This window comes from Diprion similis, chromosome 8 (assembly GCF_021155765.1).
Source record: "Diprion similis isolate iyDipSimi1 chromosome 8, iyDipSimi1.1, whole genome shotgun sequence".
In the NCBI taxonomy this organism is placed as follows: Eukaryota; Metazoa; Arthropoda; class Insecta; order Hymenoptera; family Diprionidae; genus Diprion; species Diprion similis.
Window position 1 is genome coordinate 2,654,616 of NC_060112.1, and position 23,337 is coordinate 2,677,952.

A 23,337-nucleotide genomic window follows, 5' to 3' on the forward strand; every position below is an offset into this window, starting at 1 on the left:
TCCTCTTCATTTTTACCATTCTCAGAATCTTTACATATATATATATACATATAATACTGTATATTAGAAATATTGAATAACAACTAGTGAGTAAGAATTTTTCAATATTTTTTCAAGAAACATCTTATCTGCACAGTTATATATAGGTATCCAAAGTAATTAACTCTACGGATAAGATGATTCTTGAAAAAATATTTAAAAATTCTTACTCACTGATGAAAAAATTTCAAAAACTTGCAGAGAAATGAAAATTCAAAGTCGTGCTGTATAAAGTTCGCTGGTCAAATAGATTTATAAAAATTTGCATCAATGCTGACGAATAATAATTTCCTCCTGCATGCATTTCCGTGAGGAACGGAGAGGGCAGAAATTTCCATTATTCATTCCTTCTTTTTTCTTTTTGCTTTTGCTTGCGTTACACAAATATATAATTAATATATATAAAAAAATATTAATTAATAATTAGGCATCCCGGTATCGATTTAAAAATTTTGCTTCCTCTTTATTTATTTTTATATAATAACAATACTCAACGTAAGTTTTATCGTTACTCACCAAAGTGTTCTGGTATCCCAGCCCGTATTCCTCGTCCAATTCACGAAGTGCCGACGCCATGATTCTGACCTTTGACGATTTTTCTAACTCGATTCTCGACGATTTGATTTTTGTTTACTTTTTTTTTCGTTTTAATTTTCACTCTATCGTATCGTAGATTTTCCTTCACTTCTACTTTCTTTCGTTCGGATTATATATTTTTATGCTTATACACATATTGCTATATTATTCGTAATTTAGCAAATAATCACGCGTGTGCAATTTATTCGTTATAATTATCGATTTATTCATTTGACAATCAGAATTCTCAACAATTTCACGCATCACTCAATGATGGTATTGGTCATTTTTCTTGTGCCATATTTGTTTAATATAATTACTCTAATAACGATAATAATATAGATTTTTTTCTTTGAACCAGCAAAAAAAAATTCATCATTATATTTAACAATATATGAAAAAGATTTCGATATTGTTGTTTCACACTTCACCCTTTTATTGTTTGCTTTACTTCGATTTGATAACCTTCACTTTAACACAGTTTATATAATATTTCTTGTACGATGATGGATTATATCTGCAGTGTACATACATGTTATGCAAAATTAACAATCTGTAATGCAGTCGTCCGGAAAATTGATTATTACTTATAAATAATAACCCGACGATCAATGATTCAAAATTTTGTCAAGTTAAGAATATTCTTTCCTTTTTTTTTTTTTTTTTTTTTTTATTTTTTTTTTTACTTTTCCTTCTCTTCTTCTATTCCAATTTTTGATCCAATTTTAAAATTCTTCTCCGTACAATATTACGCGACGCGTGTACGTGTTTTTTATTTTTTTTTATAAATATAAATGTAAAACCAAAATGATATTGGATATTACGCATCGGAATATCAATATAATATTATACTTCACACACTTTTCGTTTATATATGGAAAATATATTCGATAATAGGAAAACTGTATAAGAGAGAAAGTGAATGAAATTTATTTTAACAAATAATTTACGCGCGCTTTTTTTTTTTTTTTTTCTCTCATTATAATCACTGTCTCTCTCTCTCTATCTATCTATCTCTCTCTCGGTTGTATATCTCGCATATAATCAGCGCGTATCACAAAGCCGGTTAAATAAAATCAAAAGAAATAAAGTAAAAACTTGACACTCGCAATAACTGTAGAAATAACGTATTCGCGCGTAATTTCGTCTCTTTCGTATACATATATATATATGTATATGTATATTGTATGTACATACATAGATATACAAAGGATGGGTCGTGTATTTTCGGTCCTACGGCCGTCGGCGTCTGACCGGTTGGACGGTCGCGAGTCGACTGATAGTCAAACGTGTGAATGAACAGCTGAGATTTTGTGGAGTAGTTTGTCGTGGAGTAGAAATATTAAGAAGCGAACTTTACGCGTCTAACAAACATGTTCAGCATACGTGCACACAGAAGCAGGTGAAGCGTACGCGCGCGAACACACATCATCATCATCATCATCATCATCATCATCGGTATCGTCTGAAGCTACCGATGTGTGTAGGTCTACTATTATTATATATATATACATCTATAGATATTCGATTCGCCGATTCGAAGGGGGGAGAGGAGGAGGCAGGGTCCTCGGTTCTCGGGTGTCTTCGTTTCTTTACGGAAAACCAACAAATTACGAAACTTGTGCGTATTTTCGCATGTGAATTCATCAATTCATCCATCCATCCATCCATCCATCCATCCATCTATCCGTCCGTGTACCTTGTGTGCGTACATTATTCTTCGCAACGACTGGCCTCGCCTTACTGATAAACAATTTACCAGTGCATGCAACTTGCATGTGTGTATTATGGGTATGTGAGTGTAAACTGAGCAACGCATAATGCATTTTATGTATCCATGTTGCAGGTATACGATTACAATTTCCTACTTGCTTCCAGTCTGCGAAGAGTGTGTGGAATGAAAGGAATAAGGAGAGGAATAAGAAGCAGGGGAGGAAAAAGGAAACCTGAACTGTTTACTCGGCGATTCTTAGGTGTATGTACCTGTGGTGTACGAGATGTTTAATGTTTACATACACCGTCTTCACCGCTGATCCTTCGATGGGATATGCAAAGCAATTTTCATGCACAAATTATATATATATATATATATGTATGTATACACTTATAGCTGGTTACTTATGTCATGTGTTAGAATCGAAAATAATCACGCATCGTCGTATAAGTTACACATTGTATAATGTTGCTTGAAAGTGAAACAAGACTATTGTAAATACGTGTTTCGGCATCGTTACGTATTTATGGATGTGTATAATGACGGGGTAAATCGTCCGTCTAACGGTAAGTCAGCCTTGCCAAAGATAAGCGTGACAAGTACGCTATTGTGTACGAGCGATAGGTATACACCAATATCACTCGCGGATAATTTTCATTTTTATTTGTAGATAAGCATTATATTTAGGTATACGGTACTCGATTTCAAGGATTCTATTATTGGCACATCGATCGTTGATCATTTTCTTTAATTTTATTTCGGACAATCCTAACAAATAATTCGAATCTCATTTACCGCTCGGTTATTTGAAAACCGCTTCCCGCTCTGTGATTCGCTTGTGTCGCGTGACGTCACGCAGGCGCGGTGCGTTTGGCGGTTGACTCTGAAAGGGCTTCGAAATTCAAATACTTATAAGAATTTCCTCGGGCCGGTCGGTGAAGAAATTTCTTTTCACTTTGGGACGTGCGTTTGAAGGAATATAAATGATAAAAAACAATCAATTTTACTGCCTGGAAGAAACAACAGCAGACAAAAGTCAGAATTGGATAATTTTCGTGACAGATTTTGTCTGCTCTGCGGTGACAATGACAGAGACGTTGAGGTTGATAAAATTGCGATAAGAAAACCTCTTGTAGTGAAGTGAGCTCAATAGTATGCATGACGATACGAAATATAAATACATAAGAATTTACAACGCCTACTGTACAGAATTGATTAGCAGTCACATGCTGCTTTTGATCCTATAATCCAATCTCATAAGCAACGAGCATAACGTGTGGAATTTAACCCGCATATCACATAATTTAGTTGAAGTATGTGAACCGAAAATCGGGGGAATGAATAGACAAGATCGGAAAATTAACGCGAGAAAAATATCGGCGATTTCAGTTACGTATCGCAATAGATGATTAAGTAAATAAACGAATATATCTATGAGAAAAAGTACTTTAAAAACTGGTACGACTATACATTCTTATCTGCATGAATAATATACATGTTATATGTATATACATGAACATAACTGAGAGAGTTTAAATTTTTATCTGATAAAACATACAGTATAAATCAAAAGGAATTAAGGTGACGATTTTTTTTGATTTTATATTTCCTAAATATTTTCTTCTGTAAGATTTCTCGTCGACGAAAAGTTTGAGAAATAAATTATTTAAAAAATTTAAATAAATTATATTTGAATATCGAATGGGAGGTGATAAACTATACTTTGAAAAACGAAATAGCAGTAACGAGTAGTAATAATCGATAGAATTGGGAAATAAAATTAGAAAGGAATAAAGAGAAACTGACGCAGACTTAAAGAATACAAATTTTATATTTTATATCTTTATATATATATATATATATAGTATATGTGCGTGTGTGTGTAGATGTATTTAAAATTATACATTTATATATATTAAATTGATTTAATGGGTATGCAATGTATACATATGTATATAGATATGTAAATTTTGCAATGAGACAGTGCAGTTTATGAACAATCCGTAGCACGCAAAACTACATCGCCTAATGTCTTTTAATCTGATATATGTAATACGCGAAGAAATGTTTTCACTTTCATTCTTCGTCTCAGCAACTTTACGTAATACGTTTATACCTTTTACACATACCTTTTATTTATTTCATAAATGAATTTTGTCGCGTTTTTCCTTTCATTTTTTCGATATTTCAAGATCATTAAACAGGAAGAAAAACGCCTACATTGACTGCTCTGCCTCGTGTTATAATCTTTTAATACAATTTTCTGCTTTTATCAGTTAAAATACTTGCCGTTTAGTAATTTCAATTTATTTATTTCTTTTCCTTGTAAATGTTTTTCTTTTTATTCTTACAGTTAGTTATTATCAGTTACTTTCTCTATACGTTTATCATTCCAAACTCCAGGCCAACCTTACATTATATTATATTATAATAATTATCTAAACTTAACTCTTTTCATGTATCGTAAATTGTTATACACATTTACCAACGTCTTCTTCCTCGTCGATTTTCATCTTCTTCTTCTCGTCACTCGTCAACCTTTTCTCCTCTAATTTCCAGATGGCTTTGTGTCACTGCTCGACGATGGAATCAATGAAGCTGATGAGAAGAAGAGAAAAAAAACATCGATCAAATATATCAATAGTACTATGCGACAAACCGTAAGTAGCATTTATAGTAACATTGTGCATATTCTAGAAGTTCTCAGATGCATAGAAACAAACTGCAAAATATTCATTACATTAAATTGGCATGACCAAGCTATTTTAAAATATATTTCACTCGAAGTTTTACTGCAGCGTCTTAAAATCGTCTGAAGATGTCATCCGAACAACTTTGAATGTCGTAAATAACAGAGTTTATTACAAAAAAGTGCTAATTCAATGATTTGAAAACAAATATTTAGTAACAATTTCAGGTATTCATCGCTTGAGTTTCAACACGATGAAAGTCTAGATTCATTTGCGAACAAAATTACAATATCAAAAGTACTTCTCACCGATAATGATGATCAATATGAGGACGGCGATTATGCCGATGATGATCATCATCTTTAAATTTTTCCACCAATACTTTCTCTTCAGTTTCCCGGCTTGTTGTTCGAATTGTGCGGCACCCTGCTGAAGAGCATCGGCTCTGTTGTCAAGCTCTGAGAGTTTCTGATCGCGTTCAAGAACCTTTTCAACGTTGACTTTCATTATGCCAACAACCTCGTCGACCTTTGCCTGCGTGTCCTGCATTTTTTTGGTCGTTGATGCCTGCTGCGGCGTTCTCGGACCGCCCAAGTCACCCTCACCTGAATAACCGCCGCCATCCATATTTCTAGATAAGAGAAAAGAAAGAGAACGACACCGTCAATGAACCAATAATACAGACAGACGATGATTGTTGTTCTTGACAAAACGTCAAAGGACTTGTTATTGTAAGCCGCAGAATGTGCATCTGTGTCAAGATTGTGCCTGCGAAAAGGTAAATTTATCAGACGTCACGAAATTTCTGCAGATACTGAAATTAAGTAGATAAAATGATCGATTTCCCTCTTTAAAAAGTTTTTTTTCTTGAAATTTGAAAGTCGCTGCAGCAGCTGCCGATTTATGCCGTCGCGTCGATTTTCAGAATCTTTCACGATTTCGATGACGTACGAACGATTGACGTGTCGTCGCTCCGATGTTTGGTTATAAAAATGTCGATAAAAGGAGTGAAGAAGTATGGCTAGGTGATGTTTTTTTTTTTTCATCTTTTCTACACCGTTACCGTGTAAATTCTCATTTTTCTGTTCTATTTGCAAAATATACTTGTGGTATAATATAAATATATAAATATATAAATATAAATATACTCACGTGCAGAGTTTTGTGTTGAAGGTTTATTGCGATAGCGAAAATTTGATCGAATCTGTCGTTTTCACACGTGTGTTAACGGTAGTTTGCTATTTGACGCGGATAAAGGATCCAAAAATTAATCGCGTAATGTATACTCAACGTGATAAGGGGTTTAATTTTTTTTCTGATTTTTTTTCTATATCTTTCATCGCCCAGACACTAATCACCTTTGGCAATGGACAATTTTCTTCAACCCGACATTCAACAGATGAATAACATGACGTTTGCACAGACACATATGCACGCAGGGACAGACTTACCGACCGAGCGAATCGCAGCGCCACCATATTACAACACTGTCTAAACTTAGCGGTGAAAATTTGAACTACGTTGACATGGCGACGCCCAAAAAGAACCGACCGACAGGTGATGCAGATATCGATGATGTCATCGTTTTATTTAAAATCACAAGACAGTTCACAAAATAAAAAACAAGCCAAGGAGAGACAATAGATTTTACACCTAACACTTAAGTAATACGTCTTTTTTTGTTTTCGAAGAAGAGAACTATAATCGCGTAAACACTTTTGTACATTAATTATATTCTCATTTCATTTCCTTCTTTTCTGTTCTAATTGCGATACAAGGTCTTTTACGGATAAAAAGTCCATTAGGTTCTGATACCTGGTTGATTTATGTATATGGAATAATCGCAGACTGTTTATTATTTACAGATAGAACCAGTGATTAATCATTCAGTCCTAAAAGAAAAAACAAAACGATCGTAACCCACTCAATGGACAATGAATTACCGTCACGCTGTAAATTATACGGCTGTTATAATTTTATTGAATATTTAGCGCTAGCAGAAAATACGAGAAACATTTTGCCATTTTTTGATGATTAATCAGCCTTGAAAAGAATTTTTCTATCATTTTCCCCCATCATTAATTCACTTGTTAAAAATATTTAGTTTATAAGTTTTGAAAATCCCACGTGACGATTTGCAACTTTTTCACTTATTCGCTGCAAGTGACATCTTTGAGATAATTCGTGCTGCGAAGACTTATCACGAGAATACAACTCGACCAATTGCCGGTAACGTAGGAAATCATGCTCGGAAGAAAAAGTTGAATTTAAAATTTTACATTGATTCGAATGTCCAAATTTTTCGCGTGCTCGATGAATGAATATGCCTTCCAAAACATGAACACGAAAAAGCTTTAAAACAAATTTAACGTCATTGTATATCTTACCATGTTTCCGTTTCATCCTGCAGGCAAAAATTCGGCCACTGTTAGAATTTCCCATCGCTCTATTTTTAAGTTGGCGATGAAGTTCCATTCCTCGCGACGATACAGACAATTTAAAAAAATTCGTACAAAAATTTATCCAACCGAACACCTTGCAAGATTTTCGTATATTCACAGTTACGACAAAACTCTGTAGCAACACGGCCTACGTAAGGAAACAAAAATAATAATAATCCGGAAACCTTATATTCGAATAAAACATGTACAACCATGTATACATGCAGCGATACGTCATAGGCCACAAGTCTCGACCACACTAGACACACGAATATCACGAGCAGAAGAATTTTCACTCGGAATAAAAAGAGAAAAGCAGAAAGAATATTAAAAAAAAAAACTCCCGTATATGTAGCTGCATTAACATGGGCGGTGCAAATTATTGACTGAAAACGTGGCGCAAGCGCTTTTCAGCGACGCGTTGAATCGAACCTCGTCCCTCGATTCGATTTTACACAAAAGAATAAACCAGCGTTGTTGTAATTTTTTATATCTCTCAGTTTCCCAGTGAGACACAATCCCCATTGCTGAAACAAATCGAAAAATTTCGGTATTGATTAGCAATATTCGATTTCGAGCGCAAGTATTGATTTCAAAAACGAATTACGTCGCTCCGCGCGTTTCGAGCTCCTTTGAAATTCGAACGCCATTCCAAATTCGATTCTCGATTACCAGCGAGATTGTTTCGCAACTTCGATACCCGTATCGCCGGGGGTTGCTCAACGAAGCTTCGGCCGTGCGTACAAGGGGCACGATTTTATTCAGGAAAATTTATCAATACCAGAGGGCTAGGGGAGCGGAGCGAGTTTGGTGGCGGCAGCAGCAGCAGCAGCAGCAGCGGCAGCAGCAGTACCACCAGTAGCAGTGGCACCATCCTCAGTGTAACAAGGATCCTCCGCCTTTTCTCTTCCCCGAAGAGACTGTCTGTCGGTCTGTCCGTCCGTCCGTTTGCTCGATCATAAAGTTCGAAAGAGAAAACCGAGCAGGAGAGCAAAAAAATCAATTGTTTCTCTCTAGTAATACACCGCGGATTTCCGGCTAACTAGATATCATGTGAGTATATACCTATATGAATAGGCGTATGTGTATGGACACTATTTTCAAAGATAGCCCAACTAATCGTTATATTCACTGTGTATTATCACGCCTTAGTGTACCTTTATTATTCATCATGAGTATAAGCATCGTAATCCCCGAGCAAATCGGACGACTTACCGTTACACCGTGTATCGAATTCCACAATTTATTGTTACATCCAATACGCGAAAATACAAAACTCGTTCTATATTAAATATTTACCGCGATTCGTGTACAAACGCATTGTCGCATACCGATTTTTCGTTTCTGTTTTGAATTTTTTTATATGTATATATACGTATATTCTATAAATTGTCGATTCATATTTTTCACATTCTTCCGTCTCCTCCCCCTCCCCCCTTAATTATTGCTTTACAATTAAACGATATTTGATCTTTTTGTTTTTTGCATAATTCGTTGATTTCAATCAGAATTTCAATCAGCAGGTGATTATAATATATTTTCATATTTTATTGAGGTGCGAGTTCGACGTTAATAATATTCGAAATTTAGTGGAATATTAAAAATTTCTTTTCGTTATTATCCATCAGGCGCTGTTGCAAACGCGAGTTTAGGGCGTAATTTCTAACCGTCCTATTTCTCGAATCGATTTTGTCTTATATACTGTATACCTGCTCTCAATCGCCTTCCCTACCTGACATCTACTTCCACGAGCTTGCAACGCCACACCGCGCTGCTGCTGTATAAGCTTTACAAAGGAATATATTCTCCTTCGATCGGCACAACGCGACCACGTTTCACTCTTTGAATAACGTACCGCAATATTAATAAAAAATATCATAAACGGATCAAACACGTAAACGATATTTCATATTTATACAGGTTAATTTTTCTATCGCTGCACGGATTTCAGTTTCGTACTGCCATTTATTTTTAAACCACCATTTTTTTCTCTTGTTTAAATCTATTACGCTTTTTTTTTTAGGTAAATCTATCAATAATAGTAATATTTTTAGTAACAACATGGTTTTATATTCACAGTTTCGTATTATTTTACTTAATGTTGAATTCACAACTGTAATCGATGTTCTTATTTTTTATTATGCAACTTAGCATTCAATAAGGGTGATTATATTAATCGTTTAGGACTATATCAGTACAAAATTGTTCGACCGTGTGGTGTGATGCATGCCGGTCGTTTCTCTATTCAAATAATAATCAATGAAGGATAAAATACGTTTTCTTCCTTCCTCTTTCTCTCTCCATCTATTTGTCTCTCTCTCTCTCTCTCTCTCCCTCTCGCGCAATACATTGTAATAATCAACGTTTCACAGATCGTTATATTTTTCTGTTCTATGTCTGATATCTGCTTGTACAATACCAGTAACAAAAGTTTTCATTTTGTTTTCTTCCTTTGCAGAGTACAATTTTTATGTACACAATATTTGAAAGAATTCAACAGTGAACACATTTTTCCTGCACAAATTTTATTTTTTATTCAGTTCGCCAATAACTTTATCGGTAGCGTTATATCGTTACTTTAATATATCTACATCATAGTGTAATAATTTTAGTATTATACAAATATAAAGTACACGTAAAATTGAAGTTATCAGGGCTAAAGACTATACTTTATAAAGTTAACTGCATTTTTATCACGCTTTCATCAACTTTTTATTTCATTACTATCATTGACTTCCATGTTTACAATCAATTCTGAATCTTAAATAAATACAGAGTAAACGATGTTTTCAGTTTCGTTTTGTTTCGTTCAGTTTCGTGCGTTCTCTTGTAGTACCTATTTTTTTCCGTTCCTCGTTCGTTCGTCGCCTCAGGGGTTAAAACGTAACGGTATGATCATCGAACGGGTGCCGGGTGGCCTACGGGTGAACTTTGCCCTTTAAAACTAGCAAACCAGCAGCCACCGGCAGCAGAAGCAGTGCAAGCTTTTACCCGGAGCACAGCGAGGAGCTGCGACCCTGGCAATCCAGTGTGTGGGTGTAGGGTTTGTAGAATGGATATGTATATAGGTATGAAGGAATATACATATACATACAATACGTGTCACATGTGTATAACTATGTAATACCTACGTGGGTGTTTCTGGACTGCATCTATATGTATACATATGTAGACAAAGACAAATTATACCATAAATGCATATGGTGAATAATGAAAGTTTCATTTTACCATGCATCATGCTATTATTATTAATTTTATTTTCTTCTCCATATCATTATTATTATATACTTGCGTAAGTTTTTTTTTATTTGATCGATAATAAAGTGTCATTTGAAGGGAAAAAATTATATCTTAATGCAAAACGTATACGAAAACGATAAAACAGAAAGAAAAAGTTTTGTAGAAAATTAAATCATAGCTTTTAACGCCAATGTTTATTACATGTTTTGGGACATTTTTTTCATATTGGTAACAGATCAAGGGAAAAAAAGACAAATAATGCATTGCAATACGGTATTTACACGACAGATAATAATACTTATATATGATATGATAAATGATAATACTTTTTGATCTCGAAATTTTTTATGTTGATCTGAGTGTTTCTTTGTTGTTATTTTTTTTTTTATTTATTTATAACAAGATAGTAAGAATAAAATGATTTCGAAGACACTTCTGAAAGTACCGGATGCAAATGCAATCATGCAATTTCAGTATTGTTCAGAGTACTTGTGATATATCTGATGCTATGGATGTATAGATATTAAACATAATACATATCGCTCACTTGCAAGGTTTCCACATAAATATAGTCATATTAAATCGGGAGGGAGTATCATATGCAGGATATTCGTATACACGTATGATTAAAAAAAAAAAAAGATGTAGATCATCAATAATTGTCTTTGCTAACTCTGACTCGATCACGATTAAAGTCATAAGCTAAATGAACTTGTGAGCTGCAATTTCAATAATAATGCGTGCAAGATTGTGTTCTTCTTCTTCTTCACTCTCTCTCTCTCTCTCTCTCTCTCTGTTGCTCTCTTTTTCCCTTTCTCTTTCTACCAAGAATTGATCCGTAATGTATCGCGTTCGAGGGGATGAGGCTTGAGAGAATCGGAACTCTACCGCCGTCATCTTATACAATTGTTTTCCGAATATAAAAAAAATAATAATGAAATAAAACTATACGTGTTCTAAGTAAAGTTTAATTTGTTATATTTATCAGACAAATGGGTAACTATTTAGTGTAAAAAATACAATTGCCGATATTACATTCTGAATTTGTTATGTGGTACCAAAATCCAATCATCAAGATAGTTACAGGAAAATATGATACCATCAGTAACTATAATGAACAAAACTCATCTGCATTTCGTGACGAGAACTATACATACATACATTTTTTTTTTACGTGATAAGAAATGAAAGTATAGTTATGGACTGTTATAATAGTAACCAGGCTAGAAATTCCTAGCGGTGATTGTTACTTGTTGGCTGGGATCTCATCCTTTTTCAATTATCTTTACTTTAAAAAAATTTGCTCGTCATTCAAGATACCCTTATTTAATATTTTCTAAAGTTGTTGCATTGCGGTTTTAATTATAACAATGCGTGACGATTAATTTCAGGGCAAGCGAAGGCGGTCTTGGGCCGGATGCGGCGGCGGGTGCCGGAGGCGATGGAATCGTCGGGGGCCCCAGAACTCCCCAACAAATTGCCTCGTCCAAAAGGCTGCAGCAGACGCAGGCACAGGTTGACGAGGTTGTCGATATAATGAAAACAAACGTCGAGAAGGTCTTGGAGCGTGATCAAAAATTATCGGAACTCGACGATCGGGCTGGTAATTATTGTCAAAATAATTTGATTCTCGTTACATAGGTATAAAAAAAAGAGAAGGTAATTGTATTGACAATCGTCATCGTTAATATCGACAGTTATTTCGTGGAAGTATCGCAGCCTGGACAATATTTTAAGGTTGAGTAAATTACGCCTGCATTCATGCAATTCAAAGTACATTTTAACAAAATCCGCCTGCACTTATGCAATTCAAGGTACATTCTAACAACATCCGCCTGCATTTCTGCAATTCAGGGTACATTCTACCGATTTTTTGTACACCGTACCGTGATAATGAATTGCATAAATACAGGCGGATTTTGGTAAGAATCATTTCGACACCGAATTGCATGGGTGCAGGCGGATTTACTCACGAGTAGCGGTCTTTCAGTATTGGTCAAACCTCGGATCTGCGGGATCGGTTCTGACGTAGATTTGAGGTTAAAGTAGAATTAAGAAATTTAAATTTTTTCGAACAAATTTATGCGTATTTTTATTTACTTATTTATTTTATTTTATAATATTAATGAAGAACTGGAGAAGAATTTTCCGCCTAATTTATTATACCCTATGTTTTGTTTTTATTTCAGACGCTTTGCAGCAAGGCGCATCACAGTTTGAACAACAGGCAGGAAAATTGAAGAGGAAGTTCTGGCTACAAAATTTAAAGGTATATTAATATTCACGAATAGTATTTCTTGTGTATTCATAATCCATTCTTGGGGTGCTCTTGCTATCGATTAAAAAACTAATTATCGTAAATAATATATCCTGTAAGATCGAGAACTGTCGAACGATTGGCTAAAATAAGACGGTGATTTTATCACTGAAACTGCAGCAGATTGAATGGAATATATAATTGACGTTTGTTCTTTTCTCTATTTTACAGATGATGATTATAATCGGAGTCATTGGTCTCATCATACTAGCCATCATCGTTGGTAAGTGACGATAAAAAAAGCAGAATAAATATTTATTATTTTTAAACATACAACAATTTCAACAGTTTATCACAAAACATGTTGCATATCTTAAGCAAATAGATTGAAATAGCATCGCAAAATACTGAACTACAATGTGTGTATGTAATGTTTTGGGGGAAAATGAAAAGATAACAACATCAACAAAAAAATTGCGAATGTAATAATGTAGTTGTTGTATGATTTATACATTCCGCGTCGATTCAAATATCACATGTATACCAGTTGTTGCACAATATACATAAATCATGTGTAAATTTCTATGCATATACATACATTATATACGAATCATCTATACGTAAATATGTCTTATAAATGTTGCCTATTGTCGTGATACAATTCATATATACACACATAGACTTGAAATTTTAAACAGACACACATAGATTGCGATAAGGTCACGTCAGTTCGATTATGAAGTATGAGAATCACATTCTACTGTATTCTTTCTCTCCTAGTCATAAAATTTTTTTATTGACGCAATTATTCAGTAATAGTACTATTACAAACTCAATTACGGTGTAATAATGGACAGTAAAGTATTGAAAGTTTGACATAATGTATGGTATTACAATCCATCGAGCACAATTATAGTTACAATAATAATTACGTCATCGAAACAGATAATTAAAAATTTTGAAATTTCACTAACAAGTGCATATTTCTGTGTTTTCCGTCTAGCGAACTTCATGTAGGCGGGCTGATTGACGGACGATAATGTGTGTGAGTGAGACTGCAGGTAGTTCTCGCGATCTTGTGTCTTGATGTAGGAATTTATATTTGATTAAAACGTACAAAAAGAAAGCAAGAAAAATACGTACCAAAGAATGAACAGTTAACAAATGTTCAGTACAATAAATTATACAGTGCTTCAGTTTTTTTTTCCAACTTTTTTTCTTCAATCTTTCACTTTCGTTGTCATTCGATTTTTTATTTGATTTCATTTCAATTTTTCTTATTTACTATATAGGTGTGCATATATCTACATATATACATAAAAATTATGTGTTCGTTGGAAAGCATTTTTCTGTATACATTGATGGTGATCGTATTATGCATAATCATTGTTCCTAATGCCGTTACCATATACATATATATATATATATAATCGTGTATTAGTTTGATCTTCGTAATGTTTAGGGGTTGCGCTGATGCTGACTGTCGCTGTGTTTTACACGTGTGTGTTAATTACTTTACGTACTACTCCAACTGCCACTACCAAATTACTACTTCTTCTAGTATCACGTCTGTACTGATTTACTCGTTTCAAAGCTTTCCTCAACTTGTTTCCCTTCTATTACCCATAATACGTATTCACATCGATACATAAAAACAAGAACAAAATTATGGAACATATTTCACAAGTATTAAAAGGGAGCGATTTATAACCATTTAGGAACAGAAACAATCACAACTTGCTCTTATTAAACTCAATCTTTTACAATCGAAGAGCAATTTCTTGTTCTCACGTTCTGCTAACGCAAGCGGTTGTCTTCACCTACAAAAATGGCATTCGTATACATATAAATACTCTGTTTTGAATGGTATACGTAATAGGTATGTGTCTGTCTATAAGTGTCGTGTGTTTGTGTATGTTGGGCATAAGTATGTGGTAACTACTAATTTTTTCCGTCAACTTGGTCCCAGGTGATGACAATACGCCTGGGCCACGATCTTCAAACTTCTGTTATCACATAATACTATAACTCCTGGAGTCTTGTTAAACTCTCCGATATCGTACGATGAGGCGATAGCTCGGAAAAGAAGGCCTCAAACGTATATTAAATTTTTTTTTTTTTCGTATGCAGCTCCCACTTTTTCCCCCATACGAGAAGTATTTCAACGATCTTCTACAATAATACAGAACGGCTGATGCATTTTATATACTATATACACGAAATGTATGTACACTCGCTGCATAAATATCTGCCAGACGATAGTTCGGTGAGACCCATTTGGATTGGCAACCCTGAGGCCACTGATAGCGCCCCCAAACGGATTTAGGTTGAAGTTTCATTTAATAAATATTTCCGTAACGGGTGTACGTACGGTAATCTATTACAGGTTCGCCACTGCAATCATTTTACAGCTGTGAGGTCTAATATTGTTATAAGTTTCCACAATTTTCTATAGTAATGTTACATCTTCGGAAAAACTAATGAGCCGCACAATTGTTTCGTCTACACTTTCTCAAACACACACACACTCACATAAACACAAATACACCGCAAAGACAAGATACCTCTGCATGATCTTTCTCTACTGCAAAAAAAAAAAAAAAAAAAAACATACTTATACCTCCTCGAACACAATTATAATCGCTCTTCAATATTCTCAATTCTTAGTTAAATGAATTTTTCTAATAAATTATTACATAACTTACTATTCATAATTTATAAGCTATAAATCTTTTTACATCGCACCTTTTATACCGTCTTATAAACTGAATAATCCCAAGTTGGGACAATTTCTGCGCATGTGCTTTTTGCATGGCTTGTTTAATAACATTTATATAACATAGATTTCTCTGACTAGTGTAATTTTCCACTACCTTTATTTCGTTACTGTTATCATCGTTTATACCAATACAATTTGTTCTTTATATTTGCAATTCATTACTTTTTTATCCTCTTCTTTAAAGCGAACGGATATTGATATATATATGGTTATTGTCCATTCTTGAGAAATGCATGGGCTGATGATCAGAATATAGCGTTGATTATGTACAATATCATCTGTGAATATCCTGAATTGTTTGAAAGTGAGTTTCAAGATTCAAAAACGTAGAAATTTTCTATCTTCTGATGCAATTTTGTCAAGACTGTTAGATAAACACAAATAGTATTTTTCTGAGGGCAAGCAATAGGAGTGCCATTTGCATTTATTTTATCGTTGACTCAAATTCTATACAACTTCATTTTACAATTTCTACAACTTTATCCTTCCAAACTGTGTGATTCTAGGGAGACAACAAATGATTAATTAAAATATTTGTAGACTGTCTATGAAACAGTTTTTAATTCATCAGGACTAATTGTAACTTATATACAGTGACAATAATTTAACGATGAGACAATCTTTCTATAATTTGTATAAATTGTATCAATTTCATACAAACGAGGTTAACTTATAGCCAGTCAATATTGATATGTATTGAAGCATGGCAAATTATATTTGTACGTTTAGAACACTATAATGATTATATTACTGATTATAGTAACACGCACGAAGTAGAATCTGAGATTGGATATCGAATCTATAAAGAACTATTATCCTAAATATGTATAATCAGTTTCCTAGGCTGACATGATTAAAATACATTATAGAAATTTGCATGCCTCGTTTTTGAGAAAAACAAAGAATGAGAGAAAATAACATATGTTACGTAGATACTTTTAATATTCGTCTGTTTTTTCTTTGTTTTAAAAATTGTTCCATGTCTTTTGATAATGATGTATAAACGATTTGAAAATCAATTATTTTCAGCGAGCACCACGGGTGGAAGCGATTCACAAAAATAATTTTGATACGCCAAATACTGTTCAGGCGTCAACAGGCATCGCTGGTCGCAATTGATATGATATATAATTTAAGTCGAAGCCAATTTAAGGAAAACAAATTAAAAGCAAAAACACAAACATGAACAAAAAGAAATTGATTTTGTTCAGGTAAATCAAGGTATAATATACATACATCAATAGTATACCATATGTGCTATACGTTCTTGGGTTTTTCGACACACTTCAACTAAAGTGCGTGACACGCAGGGTCCAGATCGATTTTCTATAATAATTATTAAAGTCAGGATTTTTTTGGTAAATATATTATGCGATGGGTATATAATCGTGAAGAAGTTTTGAAAAATAGAGGGTATAAAAAATAAATTTGAGAAGAAGAAAAGTTTTGCATGCATAAATGTAGGGCTGAAAGAATCGTAATCGTAATCGTCTCCATGTATATTGAAAAATGTTAGAAACCATTGAGATCAAGTAAAAATCGAAGCAAAGAAATTACTATTAAATGCAAAACTGAAACAATGATTTCGATTTTTATGTATTAGTAATCATTCTTCAAACTTAACTATACAATCTTTCTCTCTTATTTTCTGTTTTTTTCCTTGTTCTTTGGCAACATGTGAAAATTGAACTAAATAATGAACAAGCCAGTTAATTGTATACATACGAATAAAAAAACTGTACATGCATAGAAATAATGTTGAGAAAAAAATGAAACAATAATGCGACGAATATTATATACCCTACACATATTATATATGTATACATATACGAGTATAGTTATTACATGAAATGTTTACATCGGCGTGTGGTTTAGATAATATGACAGCAGCACATTTTCAAAACGAAAACTATATATGTATAAAACTATATATATATAATGAAGTCGTTGCTTATATATAAAGAAAGAAAATACACTATTATATGATAGATATATAGATTACTGCAGTCCGTGTGTGATTATTTATTAACAAATTAGGTAATTGTCATCGAGTATACATATATAGAGAACAAGAAAATTCATTGTCATTGCGTGATCGATCGATAACATATAATAATAATAATAGTAACGGTCGTTACAATGTAATATGCATACTGGGACATTACATGGATGCGCAATATAAGCGCCCCTGATTATAGGCAATTCAGGTTATACGTATGTACACTCTGAGCAGAGCTTCGAGTTTCATTCAGTTGTTCGAAGTGTTTTGAATTTTGAATTAAAGCCACTAGCGCGCGACTGACGTCGTAATCGTGCGCATCCACGTAATGTCCAGATGTATCGACGACATGGAGGATGTCACTGTTGAAAAGAATTCAATTTATTTGAACGAATTCCTTCTATTTTTTTATTTCTTATAGGTACAGCGTTGAAAAATTGACAATTTTTTTCTGAAAAGTCAATTCAGTTCCATTGTATATCGAATTAAAAGAGTTGGTAAAATATTCCGAATACATACCGGGACCAGGTCCTAACGAAATCCAAAAATAGTCTCTAAATACAATTCAAAAACTGGGAAAACTGGTCTCAATTAGTTTTAATATTTATAATGTCAACTGTATAATGATATCAGCAGAATAAATTTCATTCTTTTGTTCTGTATATCAACGAAAGAATGACTATAATGAATTCAGAGTTACGATCATTTGAACAATCATATACACGTTCGTACGTGAAAAGATCCAGAATTTGGAAGAAACGAAGAGAAATGAAGAAATACATCTATGTAGTATAATCTCGATCTGATAAGAATCGAGCTGTGTCGTACAATATGTTTATAATATATTATATATATATATATTTACGTCTAATATATTATAAAATATATTATTATAATACGTTAGCAAACGTAGGATTTTTTCCCTCCTTCTGTTTTAGAGCGATGTATTAAACCGTTGCCATTATTTGTACGTCTGCACGTGTATCTAAAATCGGGATTCACTTATACAATTAGATATAATTGCAGTAAGGCATACATTATAAACTGCAGCTGCTTTTCCATGAACATATGATAGCTATAAATAAAACGACTTGTGTGATATACATAATATTATACATGGCATAAAAGAAGGAAAGAAAAAAAGGAAATTATCACGAGGTGTTGGTACATGTTTCTTATAATTATTAATTATATCTGTCGACCGTTAGCTACATACATACGGACTCAGGTATATACCTGATTTATTATTATATACACATATATATACCTATACAGGGTGAGTTGCTAACGACTGCATGATCCGTCGTCTGCTACAAAGAGCGGTTGTTTCCAGGGCAACCAACCGTCATAAATTTAAACGATTAGTTCGCCGCAATGAATGTAACCTCAAAAATTTTGACAACTGTTGATATTTTTGAGGTCATTTTTATGACGGCTGGGCACTCTGGGAAACAACAGGTCTCGGATCTTTACCAGACGATGGATTATGCAGTTCATAGCAATTTACTCTGTGTACATATATTGGCAAACATAAGTGTACACGCATGTTTATGGGACAAAAATAACAGTAGTATCAATATGGCTGCTTTAAAACCTTTACAGTATACATATATGTATATATATGTATACACACGCACACACACATATATATATATATATATATATATATATATATATATATATATATATACATGTATAAATTAAGTATGGACTACAGTATAATAACGTATCAATGACAACAGCTGGATCATTTGAAATACGTAGGTAATCCATTAACGAATGAATTATAGGTAACGATCGAACGTCAGAATCTTTTCAAACTTCTATTATTATTATACTGTATACAGCTCTATTGCAGTCTTCATAGAATATATTATTGCGGAGTAAGTTAATTGTATGCGAGTAATTATTGTACTATAACAAAATTATAATATTATTACCGCTACATGCCGATGAAGAGGATCCAAAATTAACGTACATGTACCTGTAAGAAATATTGAGTAACGTATATAATTGAAAGGTAAGACAATCAATTACGAAGAAAAAATTTTCTCCGCCTGTTGCACGAATCGCTTATATTATATAAAATTTATTGTACAAAAGCACGTATCTATTATTCATACTCTATACTTATTACGAAACTCTTACAATTCTATTTCAGTCCCTTCTTCCACACTAGTTCGCACATACAATTATAATAATTACGTGTTCAGTAATAAAACTTTACTGGCGAAAAAAAGTCAAATCGTTTTTGAGATTTTGTGAATAAAATTTTTGTCGATTTTTTTAGCGGGTCTCTTTGAAACCTGTATAATTTTATATTCATCATTACAACTAGCTTTGAAAATTGTGATAATTATATCAGTAATCGACATTCCATACATAAGCTTGATTTTCACATTCTTCTTCTAATTCAAAAATATGAATTCACAATTTGGTAAACTTATTTCAACTGTAGACGAAGTTTTTTTGGATCGAATCAACTTCCTAATCCTAATTAGAGAAGAATTCTTTGAATAGATACAAGTCTGTAGAACTTGATGTAATATATAATTTTCAAAGGACCCCGCAAAATCATTATGGAAATCGGCTCTCGGTTGAATTAGCTGGATCTTCAGTATGTTGTAGTACATACTCATCATCGCGATCAAAAGTTCTCATGTACACAACTCCCAAAAATCAGTAGTTTTCGAGATGAATGAAAGGGAGGTGAATGGATTCTTTTATATCTATGAATTACGTGATTTTTACGAATTACAAAGCTTCAAGCGGAACTTGAAATCAAATATATCACGCAAAAAGTGCACAGCCGATACGCAGGACTCCGCAGACGCGTGAAAAACAGTACAAGCCGATTATTGCGAGAATCAGAGGGTCGTTTCTTGACGCGAAATCTGACGTTGCACCTTCATCCATGACATGAAATCAATCACAGCTTCCTGCCTATCCTTGAGAATCAACAGCAGTTTTTTAAGTGATTTGTTTGATTTTGAGTCTCCTTGAAGTTTTATAATCCATGAAAATCACGAAATCCATAGATGTCAAAAAATCTTGACACATTTGTTCCGAAGCCCGCAACTTGGAAACCACTGATTTTCAGGACTTGTGTTCCATGAGAACTTTTGATCGAGAGAATATATATACTATAATATACTGAAAATCCACCCAATTTCCATAAGGATTCTGCGTCCTTCTGGATCCTGTAATAATTTTTAGTTTGCGTGATTATACAGTATGCACAAACCGAAGTTAAAGCTCCATTATAATTATTCAATAGCATTTTAGTAGACAGACTCATCTATGATGCGAAAATCTATTCAGCGCACATTGACAGCTGATACTCGTAACGGTCAATAGTAATAACAAAACGTCGACTACACTATATATACACACACACACACACACACACACACGTACACAATATTCGTACATAATTAATTGCAACCCAGATCGAGTTGAAACCCTCTTTTTACCAGTTTTCTATCACTAAAACTTCATCGTACGCAATTCAAAGACAAAACACAATTAATCGTACCGATAATACACACTTTCAATTTAATTACACTACATAATAATATGTGTACCTGAATGTAATGTTTTTGTTAAATTTCTTTTATCGTACTGTGGAACAAAAAAAATATCAACAATCCTTGTGTGTGTAAAAATAGGGGCTGTGTTAGAATTATCCCTACATGAGAATGATCGTACAAAATACCGATACGATATACTATCTGTCTGTGAATATATAAGTGTATGACCACGTGTGCTTATAATTGTCGATTATTTATACAATTATCGTCGGTTTTATTTTAGGTAACTTTATGTCGTCGATTCTTTTTATTATTATATTATTTTCTATTGATTTATTAAGTTCTAATTTATTTACATTTTCAATGTCATTTAAATCGTTATACGAACAGAACGATAAATTGATTTGTCAGTGTGTGTTAATTATGTATATTATTATATATATATACATATATAATTGTTTACTCGTAACCCCGGATAATTATTGTTGTTTTAGAAGACCACAATGACATATATTATTTAGTGTTTGCAATACTATTACTTTAAATATCCCTAATTATTGTGTAAATAATTTATACAATATCCTGTGGCACATGAAATATCTTTAGCCCCATACGATCTATATTACAACAGCTTGGTGAATTTTCATCTTTTCTCCACATTTGACTAACAATATGATTTCTAAAATCTTTAAATATTCCATAAAATTCTTCCGTTTAAATTTCTTTTTCTCAATCACAGTCAGGCTTTGCAAAAAAAAAAAAATCGCAAATCTTATGATCATATCGTACCGCTGGCTGTGAATACTATTTTTTCGCCTTTCGCCTAGCAGTACCTCAACAAAAATAGGAAGAATAAAAAAAAAGGGCAAAAATTTGTGTAAAAACGCAAAGAAATAATAAGCAGCAATTCATATGATTTGAAGAATTGATTGATAACGTTCGCTTTTTCTTGGTGAAATTTTTCAGCAAAATTCATGCCGGACAGTGCGCCGCCCGTTCAACAACAACCCTATCCTTACATGCTGCAGCCACAAGCAATTCCACCATCTGGTTCAGCGGGAGCTCCTGCAGCTGGTGCGGCTGCGGCATCTCCTTCAGGATCTCAGGCCGGAGCTGCCACGCTAGTCGGGACACTGAGCGGTGCTCACAATATCATGTAAGATTAAGTTGTATGTGGAGCACATATACTTACAACGCTGGAGATTCTTATACTTTATTAGAAAAATATTATGATTTTCATCGAATGCGGGGAATGAAAATTTGGTCCATTTATTTTGAGACACAGTCACGTTCCTTCTGTGCGTTATTCGCAAATCGCAAATTTTCTGTGACAAGCTTGATCTGTGAGTGTATGATAAATTTTAGAAACGACTTACTATCTTATTGGAAGATACATTCCTGACATTTAAGTTTAACCAAAGTTGTATATTTTACACGATTGCTATTCTATGTTTGTATTATGAGTACATAATTTTCCATCACTTTCTCTATCGTTATTTTCTTCGATTTTAGAATGATTTCATTCAATCTAGCAGAATAACTCATGCACGTGCATCCATCTAGATGCGATTGTAGAAATGGTGATTATTGCCGTTATTTTACTAATATCATTATCGACAATTGAGATATGTGAGAATGGGTAAGGACGAGGGATTTCAATTTTCTTTGAACATTGACTTGAAACTAATTTTGAGATATACGCGAGACGTTGTTGAAAAACGCGATATTACAAAATGTCAATAAAACAATATAATAAAATTAATTAGCAACACTGTATTACATGCATATTATATTATACATACATACATCTGTGTATACTATCGCTGAATATAATGAGTAATCCTGTAAAGATTTAGTAATGAAGAATAATGAGAGGAAATTGGTTTGACATTGATTCCTTATATATACGCCGTCGATATATGTTGTTAGAAAAATATGATATTGTGAGTGACTATAGCTGTGGGGCACGGTATTAATTTTGAATATATAATAACAATATATTTTAAAGTTTTCTTATTATTAATAATATTGTAGAATGTAAATTTTTGATGGACAGCGACATATAATAATTA

At 33.4% G+C, this 23,337-nt stretch overlaps 4 protein-coding genes across 7 annotated transcripts in view; 2 read left to right on the forward strand and 2 right to left on the reverse strand.

The window, feature by feature from the left end:
• The window catches only part of LOC124408933 (chloride channel protein 2), a 39,163-nt gene extending 38,276 nt beyond the window's left edge, over positions 1-887 (reverse strand). The window contains exon 1 of the mRNA XM_046886260.1: positions 556-887. Within this exon, the coding sequence (XP_046742216.1) occupies positions 556-615 (60 nt within the window). The 5' untranslated portion in view covers positions 616-887. The remainder of the gene's footprint in view (positions 1-555) is intronic.
• LOC124408937 (bestrophin-4) overlaps positions 1-23,337 on the forward strand; it is a 341,487-nt gene that overhangs the window by 77,350 nt on the left and 240,800 nt on the right. The window lies entirely within an intron of this gene.
• LOC124408960 (synaptobrevin-1-like) lies at positions 4,510-7,496 on the reverse strand. 4 transcript variants are annotated; one of them, XM_046886305.1, is made up of 3 exons: positions 7,407-7,496; positions 5,328-5,650; positions 4,510-4,927 (listed from the first exon to the last, which is right to left on the reverse strand). In XM_046886305.1, exons 2-3 carry the CDS (start codon positions 5,644-5,646, stop codon positions 4,878-4,880), a joined length of 369 nt encoding a protein of 122 aa, XP_046742261.1. In that variant the 5' UTR covers positions 5,647-5,650; positions 7,407-7,496; the 3' UTR covers positions 4,510-4,877. The 4 variants fall into 4 exon arrangements, with proteins under 4 accessions (XP_046742261.1, XP_046742258.1, XP_046742259.1 ...); XM_046886302.1 differs by lacking the exon at positions 7,407-7,496 and adding an exon at positions 6,378-6,487; XM_046886303.1 differs by lacking the exon at positions 7,407-7,496 and adding an exon at positions 6,172-6,450.
• On the forward strand, positions 8,200-23,140 carry LOC124408958 (vesicle-associated membrane protein 2-like). Its single transcript, XM_046886299.1, has 5 exons — positions 8,200-8,513; positions 12,092-12,303; positions 12,890-12,969; positions 13,189-13,240; positions 22,232-23,140. Coding segments are annotated over exons 1-5 (540 nt in total). The 5' UTR covers positions 8,200-8,511; the 3' UTR covers positions 22,426-23,140.